The sequence below is a fragment of the Eurosta solidaginis genome, chromosome 2 (assembly GCF_040869045.1).
Source record: "Eurosta solidaginis isolate ZX-2024a chromosome 2, ASM4086904v1, whole genome shotgun sequence".
Taxonomy (NCBI): domain Eukaryota; kingdom Metazoa; phylum Arthropoda; class Insecta; order Diptera; family Tephritidae; genus Eurosta; species Eurosta solidaginis.
Window position 1 is genome coordinate 293,573,487 of NC_090320.1, and position 13,962 is coordinate 293,587,448.

At 36.9% G+C, this 13,962-nt stretch overlaps 1 protein-coding gene across 10 annotated transcripts in view; it reads left to right on the forward strand.

Moving 5' to 3' along the window:
* Drgx (Dorsal root ganglia homeobox) overlaps positions 1-13,962 on the forward strand; it is a 251,495-nt gene that overhangs the window by 85,628 nt on the left and 151,905 nt on the right. For all 10 annotated transcript variants that reach the window (XM_067768580.1, XM_067768576.1, XM_067768578.1 and 7 more), the window contains one exon: positions 6,925-7,048. In XM_067768580.1, the coding sequence (XP_067624681.1) occupies positions 6,952-7,048 (97 nt within the window). In that variant the 5' untranslated portion in view covers positions 6,925-6,951. The remainder of the gene's footprint in view (positions 1-6,924; positions 7,049-13,962) is intronic.

Below are 13,962 nucleotides of genomic sequence, written 5' to 3' on the forward strand. Positions count from 1 at the left end.
GGTGGCGACTCTAGCTTGTAGTATGACGTGTCTTTCATTAATGGTAGTAAGTATTTTGAACAAATTGAGGACAGCAAGATACATTCGAACTTGTTGATGTACTTGAGAATGCCGGTAATATCTCCATATGCTTGTGCAATCAAATTTAGCTGAAGTAATACGTTTAGTACTTGTGTTAATTCTGGAACAAGGTTTGCGAATGGTCTGATTGCCTCCATTCTAGCCGACCACCTAGTGTCTGAAAGACTGTGAAGAGAGCTCGGTACATTTTTTTTTTAGGATGTCCCATCGTTGTGAACTGCTGCTGAAAATAGCAAAACATTTTTGTGCAACTCCGAAGAAATTAATTGCAGCCAAACAACATTCTGCAGCATAAAGACCACATAAATTCAGACTATGGGTTGCACAAGGCGAGTAATCAGCATTCGAGTTTTTGTCGAGAACGTTACGTTGTGCTCCGTTGTAAGCTCCTTTCATATTGGCGCTGTTATCGTACCCTTGTGCACGACAATCTTTTAATGGGATTTTATTATGTTTACCTAGAGTATGGCAAATTAAATCAGCGATTTCTTGACCAGTTTTTTGGTTACAATCCACGAAAGACCAAAACCGTTCTTGAATTGTAAAATTTGGTGCTTTCGAATTGAAATGGATGTAGCGCAAAATGAACGTAGTCTGTTCAACGTGACTAGCATCAGGCGTAGTATATACGATAATAGCAAAATACTTGGCTTTCTTGCCTTGATCTAATATAGTTTCCCTCACGTGTTTTGCACAAATTTCTATAAACTTGTTCTGAATGTCTGGGGAAAGATATTGAACTTGTAAACGTTTGTGCTGCTGTTGGGAAATCCTAACTTTCTCCAGATGATGTCTAAGTGTGGGATCATATTGGCTTATGAGATCTTAGATGCCCAAAAAATGTCGATTGAAAACATGTTTGCGTCAGTTGAGTAATAGAAATTATGTTTTATAAACAGCGTTTTGAGGCAGCTGCCAAATGAAATATGTATTTATTCTTAAATTTTAAGGAAAGGGACTTTTAAAACAATTTTTCACACTTCACTATAATATTAAAACGAAATGCAGATATTCGTTGCTTTTGATATTCGGCTTAAAAATTGCACATGGAACAACTAAAGAATCTCCTGAATTAAAAAAAAATGTCTTAGTATCTCTAAATCGCGGGCCCCCTCAGAAACCCCTGGCCCGGGGGAATCCTCCCATTCCCCCCTCCCTCTCATTAGGCCTGCATTTACCTCAGCTCTATCAGTCAGATCTACGAGAAACATCTTGCTCATAAAACGTTGGCTTCTTCTACCGAGCGCTGGACATTCACAGAGTAGATGCCTAACAGTTTCAGGCTCCAGCTTCTACAATAATCACTAAATGGAGCGCCAATCCTTTCCGCATGCGGTCTATTACAAACATGACCAGTGAGAAAACCTACAACTAAAGAAAGATCCCTCTTATGTAGGGTGAGAAGCTCTCGCGATCTCTTCTCATTCCATTCTGACCATGTGAGTTTTGCCGTGTTGCATCTATCATTATGCTTCCACGTGGCTCCCGCTTCCAATAGTAGAGCCTCACTTATTTTGAGCTTGCAGGTGGAGAGCGTCATGCCCAACCTCTTCCAGGATGGCGAAAGTGAAAGGGAGGTACCCTTTCTTGCAAGCTCATCTGCCATCTCATTACCTGGTATGCCCGTATGTCCCGGAACCCATACCAGATGCAGAGTAAACTGTTCAGCCATCACGTTAAGTGATGATGCCTTCTGCCTAAGGCAGTCCACAGCGTCTTGTATGGCCGCAAGCTCGGCCTGAAATACGCTACAGTGATCCGGAAGGCGAAACTATCTTTGTATCTCCAATCGTTCCGAATAGACACCCCCTCCGACCCTGTTATCCAGTTTAGATCCATCTGTGTAGATCTGAATGCTGTTAGTGGACCAATCAGGGTCACTCACCCACTGTTCCCTCTCAGGGATTAATATCTCGTACCTCTTGTTAAAGTTGGCATGTGGTTTGCAGAAATCTGTCCATTATGGTATGCAGAACCTGTGGAGAATTTCAGTGTGGTTGAAGTGAGACCATGTGATCAGTTTCCTCAGCCTAATAGCTGCACATGCTGCATATTTTATGCCTACTATTTCTATGGGTAATAGGTTCAGTATTACATTCATAGCCTCCGTTGGCGGTGTGCGGATGGCTCCGCTTATGCATAGTAGTGCAGATCTTTGCACCTTTTGAAGCGCAAGAACCGTCGAGGATTTATTAAGGGCGGGCCACCATACCGCCACCCCATATAGCAAATTTGGCCTAACTATGGCCGTGTATATCCAATTTACTATCATAGGGGACAAACCCCCTTCCCGTCCAATTGCCGCTTTACATGTGTAGAGGGCAACGGTGGCCTTACGGACACGTTCCGTGGTGTTTTATGTCCAGTATAATTTCTTATCAAGTGTGAGCCCTAGAGAGTTGGCGGACTCACTTAACTTAAGCACTGTGTTTGCCAGCACTGGAGTTGAGAGAGGTGGTATCTTATACCTCCTCGTAAAGAGCACCAGCTCCGTTTTATTTGGGTTCACGCCCAGACCGTTATCAATGGCCCATGCTTCGACCCTTCTTAATTCCACCTGCATCATATCGCAGAGAGTTTGTGGAAACTTCCCACTTATCACCAGGGCAAGGTCGCCAGCATATGCTATAACTTTACAGCCCCTCTCCTCCTCCATTTCCCTTAGCAGCCGATTCACCGCCAAGACCCACAGCAGAGGGGATAGTTGGGGAGTTCCCCTACTGACGAACCTGCTCACCGATACCCCTGCCAGTTCTGCCTGTACTGCCCTGCATAGCAGCAATTGGTGCACAAGACCCACCAGCTGAGATTCGATGCCCAGATCAATCATTACCTTAATGATTGAGTCAGGTTGATGTTATTGAACGCTCCTTCTATGTCAAAGAAGGCTGCCACGCAGTATTATAATGGGAGTGGGAATGGATTTGGGAGTTGGGCAGGCATGATAACCTCCGAAGAGATTTTAGGCCGAGCTTCTCTTCCAATTTACGTCGTCCTTTTTTTCAATTTTTCCTACAAATTGGCGGGACTGCATATGTATATTTTATGCCGACACTGAACGGCAACTGCAAGGCAGATGAGTGTTCACTGAGACGCTTTTCATGGCAGACGTACACTCGGAGTGCTTGCAAAATCAACTTTCTTCTAATTGAAAAAAACTTGTTTCTAAAATTTTGATGCTGCTTTGCCCGGAGCGTGAAACCAGGATCTTCGATGTGGTAGGCGGAGCAAGCTACCACCACACCACGGCGACCGCCTGACCTTTAGACCTTGTATTTTAGTCACCTCTTACGACAGCATGCATATCAGGGAATGTTCTTAGCCCCACAACGCGCTCTAATTGCAGGTCTGTAACTACACTCACCTGTTTATTTCTTCTAATCTTAGTCTACAATCTATGCTTAAGCCCTTTTCGAGAACTTCTTTTTTGCTGATGATCACTGTTTGTAAGTTCACGAAGTAAAGAAGAAACTGGTGTATCCCTTAATTGCGGCTATGTTGGTGCCGTTTCGATAGTTTTTCCAATTTCTGATAAAGCAGCCAGGATTTCTATTGTGGTGCCTGCCAACTTTGGTTTCTATGCGTTCCATTCTATTAACGCAGTGCTTGGTAAATCTTCTGCTAACTTTAAATCTATCGATATTATTCGGCATTCATCTCATCCTCTTTGGTGTATAAGCAGTAGTCAGATAAAAGAGTGTGTTTCCTTAACCAAGTTCTCCACTTCACAACAACATCTCGGGTGGCACACCCAATGCGAATTGATTTCAATGGAATGCCATAAAAATATTGAAATGCGAAGCATCAATCGCGATACAAAATTGTAATGGCATTGGATAATAAAAGAAGGGGAAAAAATAAAGCAAACAGAGTTGCATTTATAACGAACCAATAATGGTAATTGTCTCTAATTGAATCGAATTAAAGGTGCAATTGACAATGTTAACGCAGCGTTGACAATGCGACGGCGCCAAAGACTCAATGGAATTTTGTGTGATACGATCCAAAGCGCATGTGCCATGAAGATCTAGAACACAAAGTGCAGGGGGATATATACATTAGACTGGGTCGATTTATTAACCGATAACGCGCCATCGAAGCTTCGATAGGATTTGGGCTCAGGAAAAAAAAGTTCCACTACGCATACCCAAAAAAATAATTTTCGAGCCTGCGAAATTTCATTTTTTTTACTTTTTTTCGACTTTAATTTTTCAGGTTTTTTTCATGACTTATTAAAAAAAATTTTAATTTATTGTAATATTTTCATCTATACCCTGTCCGACCTAAATGTCCGCTGAAAACGTTGCCGATAACAGTTTTTTGAAAAAAAAAAAATAATAATAATAATAAATAAATAAACTATTTTTATCGACAACGTTTTTAGCGGACATTTTTGGGTCGGACAGGGTATACATATGAAAATTTGTTTAGTAGGTCATGAAAAAAACCTTAAAAATTAAAGTTGAAAAAAAGTAAAAAAAAATGAAATTTCGCAGGCTCGAAAATTATTTTTTTGGGTATGCGTAGTGGAACTTTTTTTCCTGAGCCCAAATCCTATCGAAAAATCGATGGCGCGATATCGGTTAACTTTCGTTCATACAAATCGACCCACCCTAATATACATACATGTGAACGTATGTATGTATGTGTGAGCGTGCCTGTCGTTATTTATATTTCAACGATTGATAATTTACTTCAATTGAATTGAATTTAAATTATTCGCTCAATCGAATGCGTGATTGAAATTTTTAATTTATGTACATACGTTTTTATGCATATAAGCAAACAAATTCAATTCAATAGAGTATGTGAGTACTGATGCAGTGCCGGATTTAGACATTAAACAGTTGGTAGGCTATTCAAATTTGGATAGCCTAACAGATTTGTTAAATTTTGTACTTTAGGTTAGTTATTTTGAGCAATCTAGACAGGTGGGTGCATTTTTTGGATAAAAAATGCTAGAAAATCTGCGCCCTAGGCTCTTGCATAGCCAGTTTTTTGGCAAATCCACCACCGTTGTGTATATGTATATTCGTGTGATCTACAAACATAAATGGATTGTTTCTATCTATATACCAGCATATGTATGTATGAACTTAATTATATATACATAACTGATAATCTATTTTGTCATATACGCTAATGAAATACTGCGATTGTACTAATTTACATATGAACCCTGAAGTATTTATTTCAAGGCTCATATCATCATTTATGCAAATTTTTATACTCAGCTGAGCAGAGCTCACAGAGTATATTAACTTTGTTCGTATAACGGTAATCCGTAACGGCATAAACTAATCGAGATAGACTTCTATATATCAAAATGATCTGGGCGAAAAAGAAATTCATTTAGCCATATCCGTCCGTCCGTCCGTCCGTCCGTAAACACGATAACTTGAGTAAATTTTGAGGTATCTTGATGAAATTTGGTACGTAGGTTTCTGGGCACTCTTCTCAGATCGCTACTTAAAATGAACGAAATCGGAACATAACCACGCCCACTTTTTCGATAACGAAAATTTCGAAAAACCGAAAAAGTGCGATAATTCATTACCAAAGACGGCTAAAGCGATGGAACTTGGTAGGTGGGTTGACCTTATGACACAAAATAGAAAATTAGTAAAATTTTGGATAATGGGCGTGGCGCCGCCCACTTTTAAAAGAAGGTAATTTCAAAGTATTGCAAGCTGTGATTTGGCAGTCCTAGAAGATATCATGATGAAGTTTGGCAGGAACGTTACTCCATTACTACATGTGTGATAAGTAAAAATTAGCGAAATCGGATTACGAACACGCCCACTTTTAAAGAACATTTTTTTTAAAAGTCAAATTTTAACAAAAAATTTAATATCTTTACAGTATATAAGTAAATTATGTCAACATTCAACTCCAGTAATGATATGGTCCAACAAAATACAAAAATAAAAGAAAATTTCAAAATGGGCGTGGCTCCGCCCTTTTTCATTTAATTCGTCTAGGATACTTTTAGTGCCATAAGTCGAACAAAAATTTACCAATCCTTGTGAAATTTGGTAGGTGCATAGATTTTATGACGTTAACTGTTTTCTGTGAAAATGGGCGAAATCGGTTGAAACCACGCCCAGTTGTTATACACAGTCGATCGTCCGTCCTTCCGCTCTGCCGTTAACACGATAACTTGAGCAAAAATCGATGTATCTTTACTAAACTTAGTTCACGTACTTATCTGAACTCACTTTATTTTGGTATAAACAATGGCCGAAATCCGCCTATGACCACGCCCACTTTTTCGATATCGAAAATTACGCAAAATGAAAAAAAAATGTCATAATTCTATACCAAATATGATAAAAGAGATGAAACATGGTAATTGGATTGGTTTATTGACGCAAAATATAACTTTAGAAAAAACTTTGTAAAATGGGTGTGACACCTACCATATTAAGTAGAAGAAAATGAACAAGTTATGCAGGGCGAAATCAAAAGCCCTTGGAATCTTGGCAGGAATACTGTTCGTGGTTCTGTGTCAACCTGGTCCACATTTTGGTCGATATCTCGAAAACGCACATATAAAACTAAGCGTCACTCCAGTTCAAAACCCTCATTAATACCTTTAATTTGATACTCATGTTATACAAACACATTCCAGGGTTACCCTAGGTTAATTTTTCTAAATGGTCATTTTCCCTTATTTTGTCTCCAAAGCTCTCAGCTGAGTATGTAATGTTCGGTTACACCCGAACTTAGCCTTCCTTACTTGTTTATACATACATACTTACTTACATACATATATATTACATAGATACCCCTTCTTTTATTATTTCATTATTGTTTTGACACTTATCCTCCTTTCATTTATAGCTTGGTCCTGCTGCTGCGGGAAGAGGAATGTTCTGCTATCAGTGCCCGCCATCATTGCATCCATGCGGACCGCATCCGTCACGTTTGCCTACGCTGGAATATCCGTTTGCCGCAACGCATCCTTGTGAGTAAAAATAAACCATAAACATATTTAAATGTACATATGTTTGCTTGTTATGTTTGTATGTACATAAATAAATTTTAAATACTACCCATAATGTTATTTCCATAAAAAAACTTATTTCGTCCCTTAATAACCTCTCAGTCGTTTGTAGATTTTCATTGCCGCTCATCATCCATACGTTTATATTGACAAAACACATAATAAAATTAGTGTATAACTGTAAAAGTGCAACAAAAAAAAGATACACATAAAAGTGGCGAATAATTGGAAAATGAATGAATATTGTATGAATAATCGTTATCAGAGATGAGATAAAAAGCCATTGATAGGCGATGAGTGTGTTCGTACTAAACTAATTTCAGCAATTTTCGTCGCAAAAGCAAATGGATAGATAAGTATCTATAAACAGACATGAGGAGATAGGCTGTATCCATACTTAGTACTCTTGTTGTATTCTATAAATATCAACAAGTTATATGTCGCTATGTTGATATAGGAACAGGGTGATTCAATAGAATTTTATGTGAATTGAACTTCAAATAGATTAACATTGCCTAACGGATAAGTGTTTTTATGTCTTACGAAGTTTGTTAAAAGCGGAATTTATAAATAGTGTGACGAATTTGATGATTTCTCGACATGTATTGCCTCCGGTTCGTTTTATTGATCTATAAAAAAATAGGCGAAGATTAGCATTAGTCACGACTAACAATAGTAACAACTGCAAATTTACACTTCAATGTACATAACGTCACCGTACTTTTTATTCAATAAGTCTGCAAACTAATTATTGCTATCATAGCCGACACTGTTCTTTGATTTCCTTATATGCTTGCTTTCACATTCGTCGAAATCATTCACGCATCATATTCTTAAATACCCCAAGATTTATTCATCCTTATCACTTCTTATTGCCTTCGCTCCAACAAGAATATTTGTGGGTTTTCGTTATCTTGTGCTTACGTTGTCGTTGTTTTTGTGGTAACGTTTCTTTCCCTAGAATATGTTGAATGTCTTGGGTTGATACTTATGAAGTAAGGTTGAACTAGTAAAAGGGATTTAGTTCGCTAGTGTATGAGGGAAATATGTAAACTAATTCTTTTTGAGTCTAATTTGGAGAAATAAGAGTTGTGTCCAAGTTTATCAGTGAGGCATAATCGAATATACTACTACCTTGTTACCGTTTCTTCCATTTCTCCTTTTTATTGCTGCCCATTCCTCCATTTCCTTCTCAGTTTACTTCTCTCTTTCAAACCTGTTGCCACTCCCCCCACTACTTTCACTTCTATTCACAACTCCCACCTCTTCGTCCAAATATTACATAACCCCTTAAAATATTAACGGGGATATCGCAAAGTGAAATTTTTGTTTCACTCCCTTCTACTCCCACTTCCATGCCTTCTACATCTCCCACCTAAATTACCACATATATATAATCTATATACCAAATATGGCATATCCCCTTCAAATAATTACGGAGATATGCCGAAATTAGATTTTTGTTTCACTCTCTCTCTGTCATTCCTTCTAGCACTCCCATTCTAACTCTCTTTCACACTTCTGTTCTTGTCTCCACCCCCCACTTCCATTCTTTCTACCTCTCCCACCTCATATATGGAACCACTACACCAAATATTGAATAATATCTTCGAATAATTACCTTATATAGTGAACTTAAATTTTTGTTTCACTCTCACTATCATTTCCTCTTCATTTTCCACCCTCTGTCTCCTACCCAAATATGGAAGACTCCCTTCAAATAATTACGAAGATATACCGAACTTACATTTTTGTTTCACTCCCTCTCTAATTCCCTCTACCACTCCCACTCTAACTCTCTTTCACACCTAAAAATTACGGATATATGTATAGTGAATTAAAATTTTTTTTCTCTCTCACTATCATTTCCACTTCATTTTCCACTCCCACTTCTACCCCTACATTAATGACTTCATTTATGATATAATCAAAATATATTCAAAAAGTTACAGAGACACAAGGAATTTAAGCGATTTATTCTTTGCAAGGAGCAATACAGCGGCCCCTTAGGGTGATATTCCCCCGAATTTTAACTACGTGTCGGATAAGAAAACCTGTTCTGGTTCCCGACACATTTTGCTATACCACATACCCATATGCTATAAGATAGACTCCAGTCACTCGAGATCTATTTCGTTATTACAACAACAACAACCACTCGTAGAACGAACCTCATGACAATCCTCAAATTAAAACGCAACAACTAAGCTTGCTGTCGCCATAATCGATTATCTCATGGACAAGATTGTGCGGACAATCATATTTATAATTTAGCACAAACACATATCTTATTAAATATGTACGTCAGTTAGATCGTGAAGGCTTCCGAATCTAGGACCTGGTGTGAAGAGTATTTCAGAAAAGATAACTTTCCTTTGAGATTTTCATGAAAGCTTGCTTATCGTGTAATTTGGTTATATGATTATGATTTTTATTCTGATACAAAATCAAAATTAGAAGATTTAACTTATAACCGCATTTCTTTATAATCTACCTGACGTGAATAGCAAAATTTCTTTTTTACAGGGTGCTTATAAAATAGTTTGCCGCTTTAAAAAAATCTGCTAAGTATTCGAACCCAGGGAAACCTCATCTTTTATTTGTAATACGCTCTAATGTAAATATATGCATGTAAATAATAAATTAACTCATATACTATGCCCGCATGCCTTACTACTTTTACAAAACAAAATAAAAAACCGTCTATCAAATCACCATTAAACTTATCTTAGAACATCATTCATTTATACAATCCGTTGTGTGTCGTACATACTTACGTACCAACTCATGCCGCGACAGGCGCGTATATCCTGCCTTTTGCGCATCACCCCTGCACCAAATCCTTCAAATGCATTAACGAATTATTCTATTAGCCTTTGAGAGTTCAATATTCAAAGTATCGAATTACCAACAACCGTAACTTGTAACGTCAACATCACGGTTGCCACTTTTGGTCCATTTGGACCAAAAATGGGCTCTTCCAACCCCATTTGGTCCGCTGGTCCCTTTTTTCAATTTTGTTCCTTTTTAGAAAGTAGCCACGATTTTGGTACTTTTCTTCCTTTTTCACTGTGGTTGAAATTCAGAACTCTGCCCACAACATTTGGCACACTTCAATTAACCCACATATAATTTTAAATTTATTTATGTATATGGAAATCTTACCACAAAATTGCTCGGTCAATAAAATGCAGCAGACCAATGACATTTCATAGTAGATATTTAAGGCGAGGCATTAATTAAAAAAGTCATGGATCTAAATGCAAACAAATTACACGGACTTATCAGAAAAATTATTTTTTTAGTATCAAGATATTTCGTTCGGTTATCAAACACTTTTCGTGATAGATTTTTCTTCACTAATTGAGCTAAGAAAATTTGTCTCAAACGCACGTATGCCTCTAAGAAATTTGGCAGGGCTTTCCACTGATGGATGAATTTGAATTGAAAACTAAGTAAAATAATGAAACTAATTGGTGCAGGAGTATTGTGGTGTTCCAGGAGTATTGTGGTGGTAAGGCACGCCGAATACTTGAAAACTAAGTAGCTTGGCATAAGACATATTTTAACTGTAAGTAAGGCAGGAATACTTCTTGAAAGCGGTAACTTTATAAATGAATAACGAATCGCGATTGAAAAAATTTACTTTTATATTCAGATTTTGAAGCAATACAAAATATTTGATTTCGAAGGAAGTTTTTTGTGTTTTATTCTCGTAGGTACAGAACATAAACTTCAATAACAACGCTGTTAACTCATTCCTAGTACCTACTTAAATGTAATCACGTTCCGTTATTGCACAGTTGAAACTTTTAAGACGTTTGATTTTTAATCTCAACGTTCAGGGGAAAAAGTAAGCATAATTTATGATTTACTGAGTGTGCTCATAGTTCGGCTACACCAAAACGCAACTTTTTGAGCCTTTTCTTACTAGAACTTACTAAAACCTTACTGCGCTATAAATTTTATTTCTTTCCAATTAACAACATTATGCTGGAACTAAGAGCTATGTCATCAAAACTACGTTCAAAACGTATAGCTAGTTAAAGCATAGACTTATCCTAGACATTTGAAAATATAATACCTAAAAGTAGGTTTTTTGTTTGTGCAGTTTAAATTAAGTCTCCTATTCGGTAAGTTTATTAAAATTTTTTATAGGAAACCATGGAAACATCTTGAAATTTTATATTGAACAACGATTACGACACATTTGTGAATTGCTTGTTTCACAATCATATAAAACAAAATTTGGTCCCTTTTCTAAGATTTGGTCCTTTTTTCAATGAAATTTGGTCCCAAATGAAAACATGGTGTGGCAACCGTGGTCAACATTACAAACAGATGAGGGCTAAACTTTTGCTTTATACGAATATATCCTTTTACTTACTTCTGCGCAGCTTCATGTTGTAGTTGGCGTGTTTTTTTTTTTTTTTGTTTCTAATGGTCTTCAATTTATTGAATCTTTCTTTATTTGGAAGCAGATTTTATTTTGCTTTTTGGAATTTTTTTTTTGTCGTTTTTTATTACATCTTTTTGTTGTTTTATTTTGTTTTTTTTTTGTTGCTCAGCATGCGCGTCAATTGAATCAGTTGAATTTGAGTACCAATCGATTTGATTATGGTTCAAAATTTTTGTGATTAAATTAACGGACATTGGAGTTTCATCAAGTTACTTAATAAATCATTGCGGCAGGAATAGTTGAAGCAATTTGACATTTGATGATTTTCGAATTTTTTGTATTAGACACATATATGTATGTAAGTATTACATATATGATTAGACAAAATTAAATAAATATGCAACCATTGTGTTGTACTTTGTTTTGAAAGATGTACATTAGACTGGGTCGATTTATTAACCGATATCGCGCCATCGATTTTTCGATAGGATTTGGGCTCGGCAAAAAATTTTTCGAGCCTGCAAAAAAAAATGGCGAAAGGGTTAATTTTTCGACCAAAACACTCCCCAAAACCCAAAAAATATGTTTTTTTTAAACTGTTGTAAAATCGTTGGCGATAACAGTTTTTTGGAAAAAAAATATTTTTTGGGTTTTGGGGAGTGTTTTGGTCGAAAAATTGACCCTTTCGCCATTTTTTTCGCAGGCTCGAAAATTATTTTTTTGGGTATGCGTAGTCGAACTTTTTTTCCTGAGCCCAAATCGTATCGATGGCGCAATATCGGTTAACTTTCGTCCATACAAATCGACCCAGGTTAATTTACATATTAGACTAAATATACTCAGGTTCTTTGTAAATCGAAAAAAAAAAACGATCACTCCGCTTTACGATAAGCTATATAAAGGTATTTTTGAAAAAGTAGGTTCGGCACTAAATAAAAGCGTAACATTTTGAAATGTCAAACCCTCGTACACACTAGTCATATTGATCTGAAATATAAGTTAAAAAGTAACTTCTTTATCGAAATGGAGTTAGTGCGCGACTCGATACCTGTAAATCGATTGTTTAGTGGAATATCACCCTGTTTCGGGTGCCGTTTCGAAAATGCCACTTTTTAAGAAAACGTTTGAATAATGCACTATTTCAAAAACGTCCTATTTCAGGGCCCGTATCGTGTGTTACGATTCGTATCGAAATCAAGTTTTCACTCAAACAATTAAACCAAAATAGCTTTGAAATCGTGAGTCCGAATAACGACATATGTGAACTAGAGGCTTCGCACACTAGTTGGATTTATAATTTATTCATATTTATAAATTGAGTGAAGAATGGATTCCGATACGAATCGTAACACACGATACGGGCGCAGAATTCGGTTGAAGAAGGCCCTATCTTAGATTTTTTTCATGAACTTCCCGACTTATGTCAAAATGTATTGAGTTTGAGTTCAGGTAGGGCGTTTTTGAAACAAAATCTGAGATAGGCACTCTTCAAACTCTTCAAAAAGGGCATTGGATATAAATTCTTAAATATGTCGTTATTAAATCGTGTTATGAGCTAGAGCGCTTTCGAAACGGTAGCCGGGATAGACTGTTATTCCACTTGGCAGTCGAAATTTACACTGTGATATCCAACACACAGTTCATAATATCGACATTTCTAAACCAAACAACATCGCTTTCTCGGCTTTAAGGCTGGTTTTCTTGAAAACAGCCGTAAGCGACTTTTTCAATTTTGCCGTGATATTATTCACGTCATCTAGATCCCGATAAAAATTTAACTTGCAAATGCAACAACTAGATATGTAATCTTTATATGTTAATCAAGTTAAATTTTTATCGGGATCTGGATCACTGTCGTTTGTAATGCGTCTATTTTGTTTAAAAACTACGTAAGAAAACGCCCCTGGGCGTCAGAATTGCACACAGTGTAAGAATATGAAATTAGTACATAAAACAGGAGCAGAGAAAAAAGGAGTATATCACAAAACAATGAAATAATACAATATTTTCTTGCGCAGTTCACTGACTTTGAGCATTACGTTATTGCAACTCTGTTGAGTAGCTGTTACGTCATATTATCAGTGCATTCGGATTTTCGAACATTTGTCTAGTTGTTTGAGAAGTGTAACCAGAATACGAGTTGCTCCAAAACACCCGAACCATTAGGGCAGAGGCAGAAAGCCATGGTTGCAATGAGCTTACTGACCCATCCCCCCAAAAAACTTGTCTGCAACACGTTTGTTCATTATAAGCTAAACTACTAAGTGAGAATGCCGACGTTGTATCAAGAGACTATATCGAGTAAAAAGATCTTCGTGCTCTTTCTGTTCGAAATTCAAACTTGAGGATCGTATCCCTGAACTTTGTTTAAATTTACTTCCTAGTTTCTCGGTAGAAGCTATTACGTTAAGCAATTGTTTAATGTAACAAAACAATGCGTACTGCGCTTTTATATTCCCTCTTGGAGTCCGCTAGA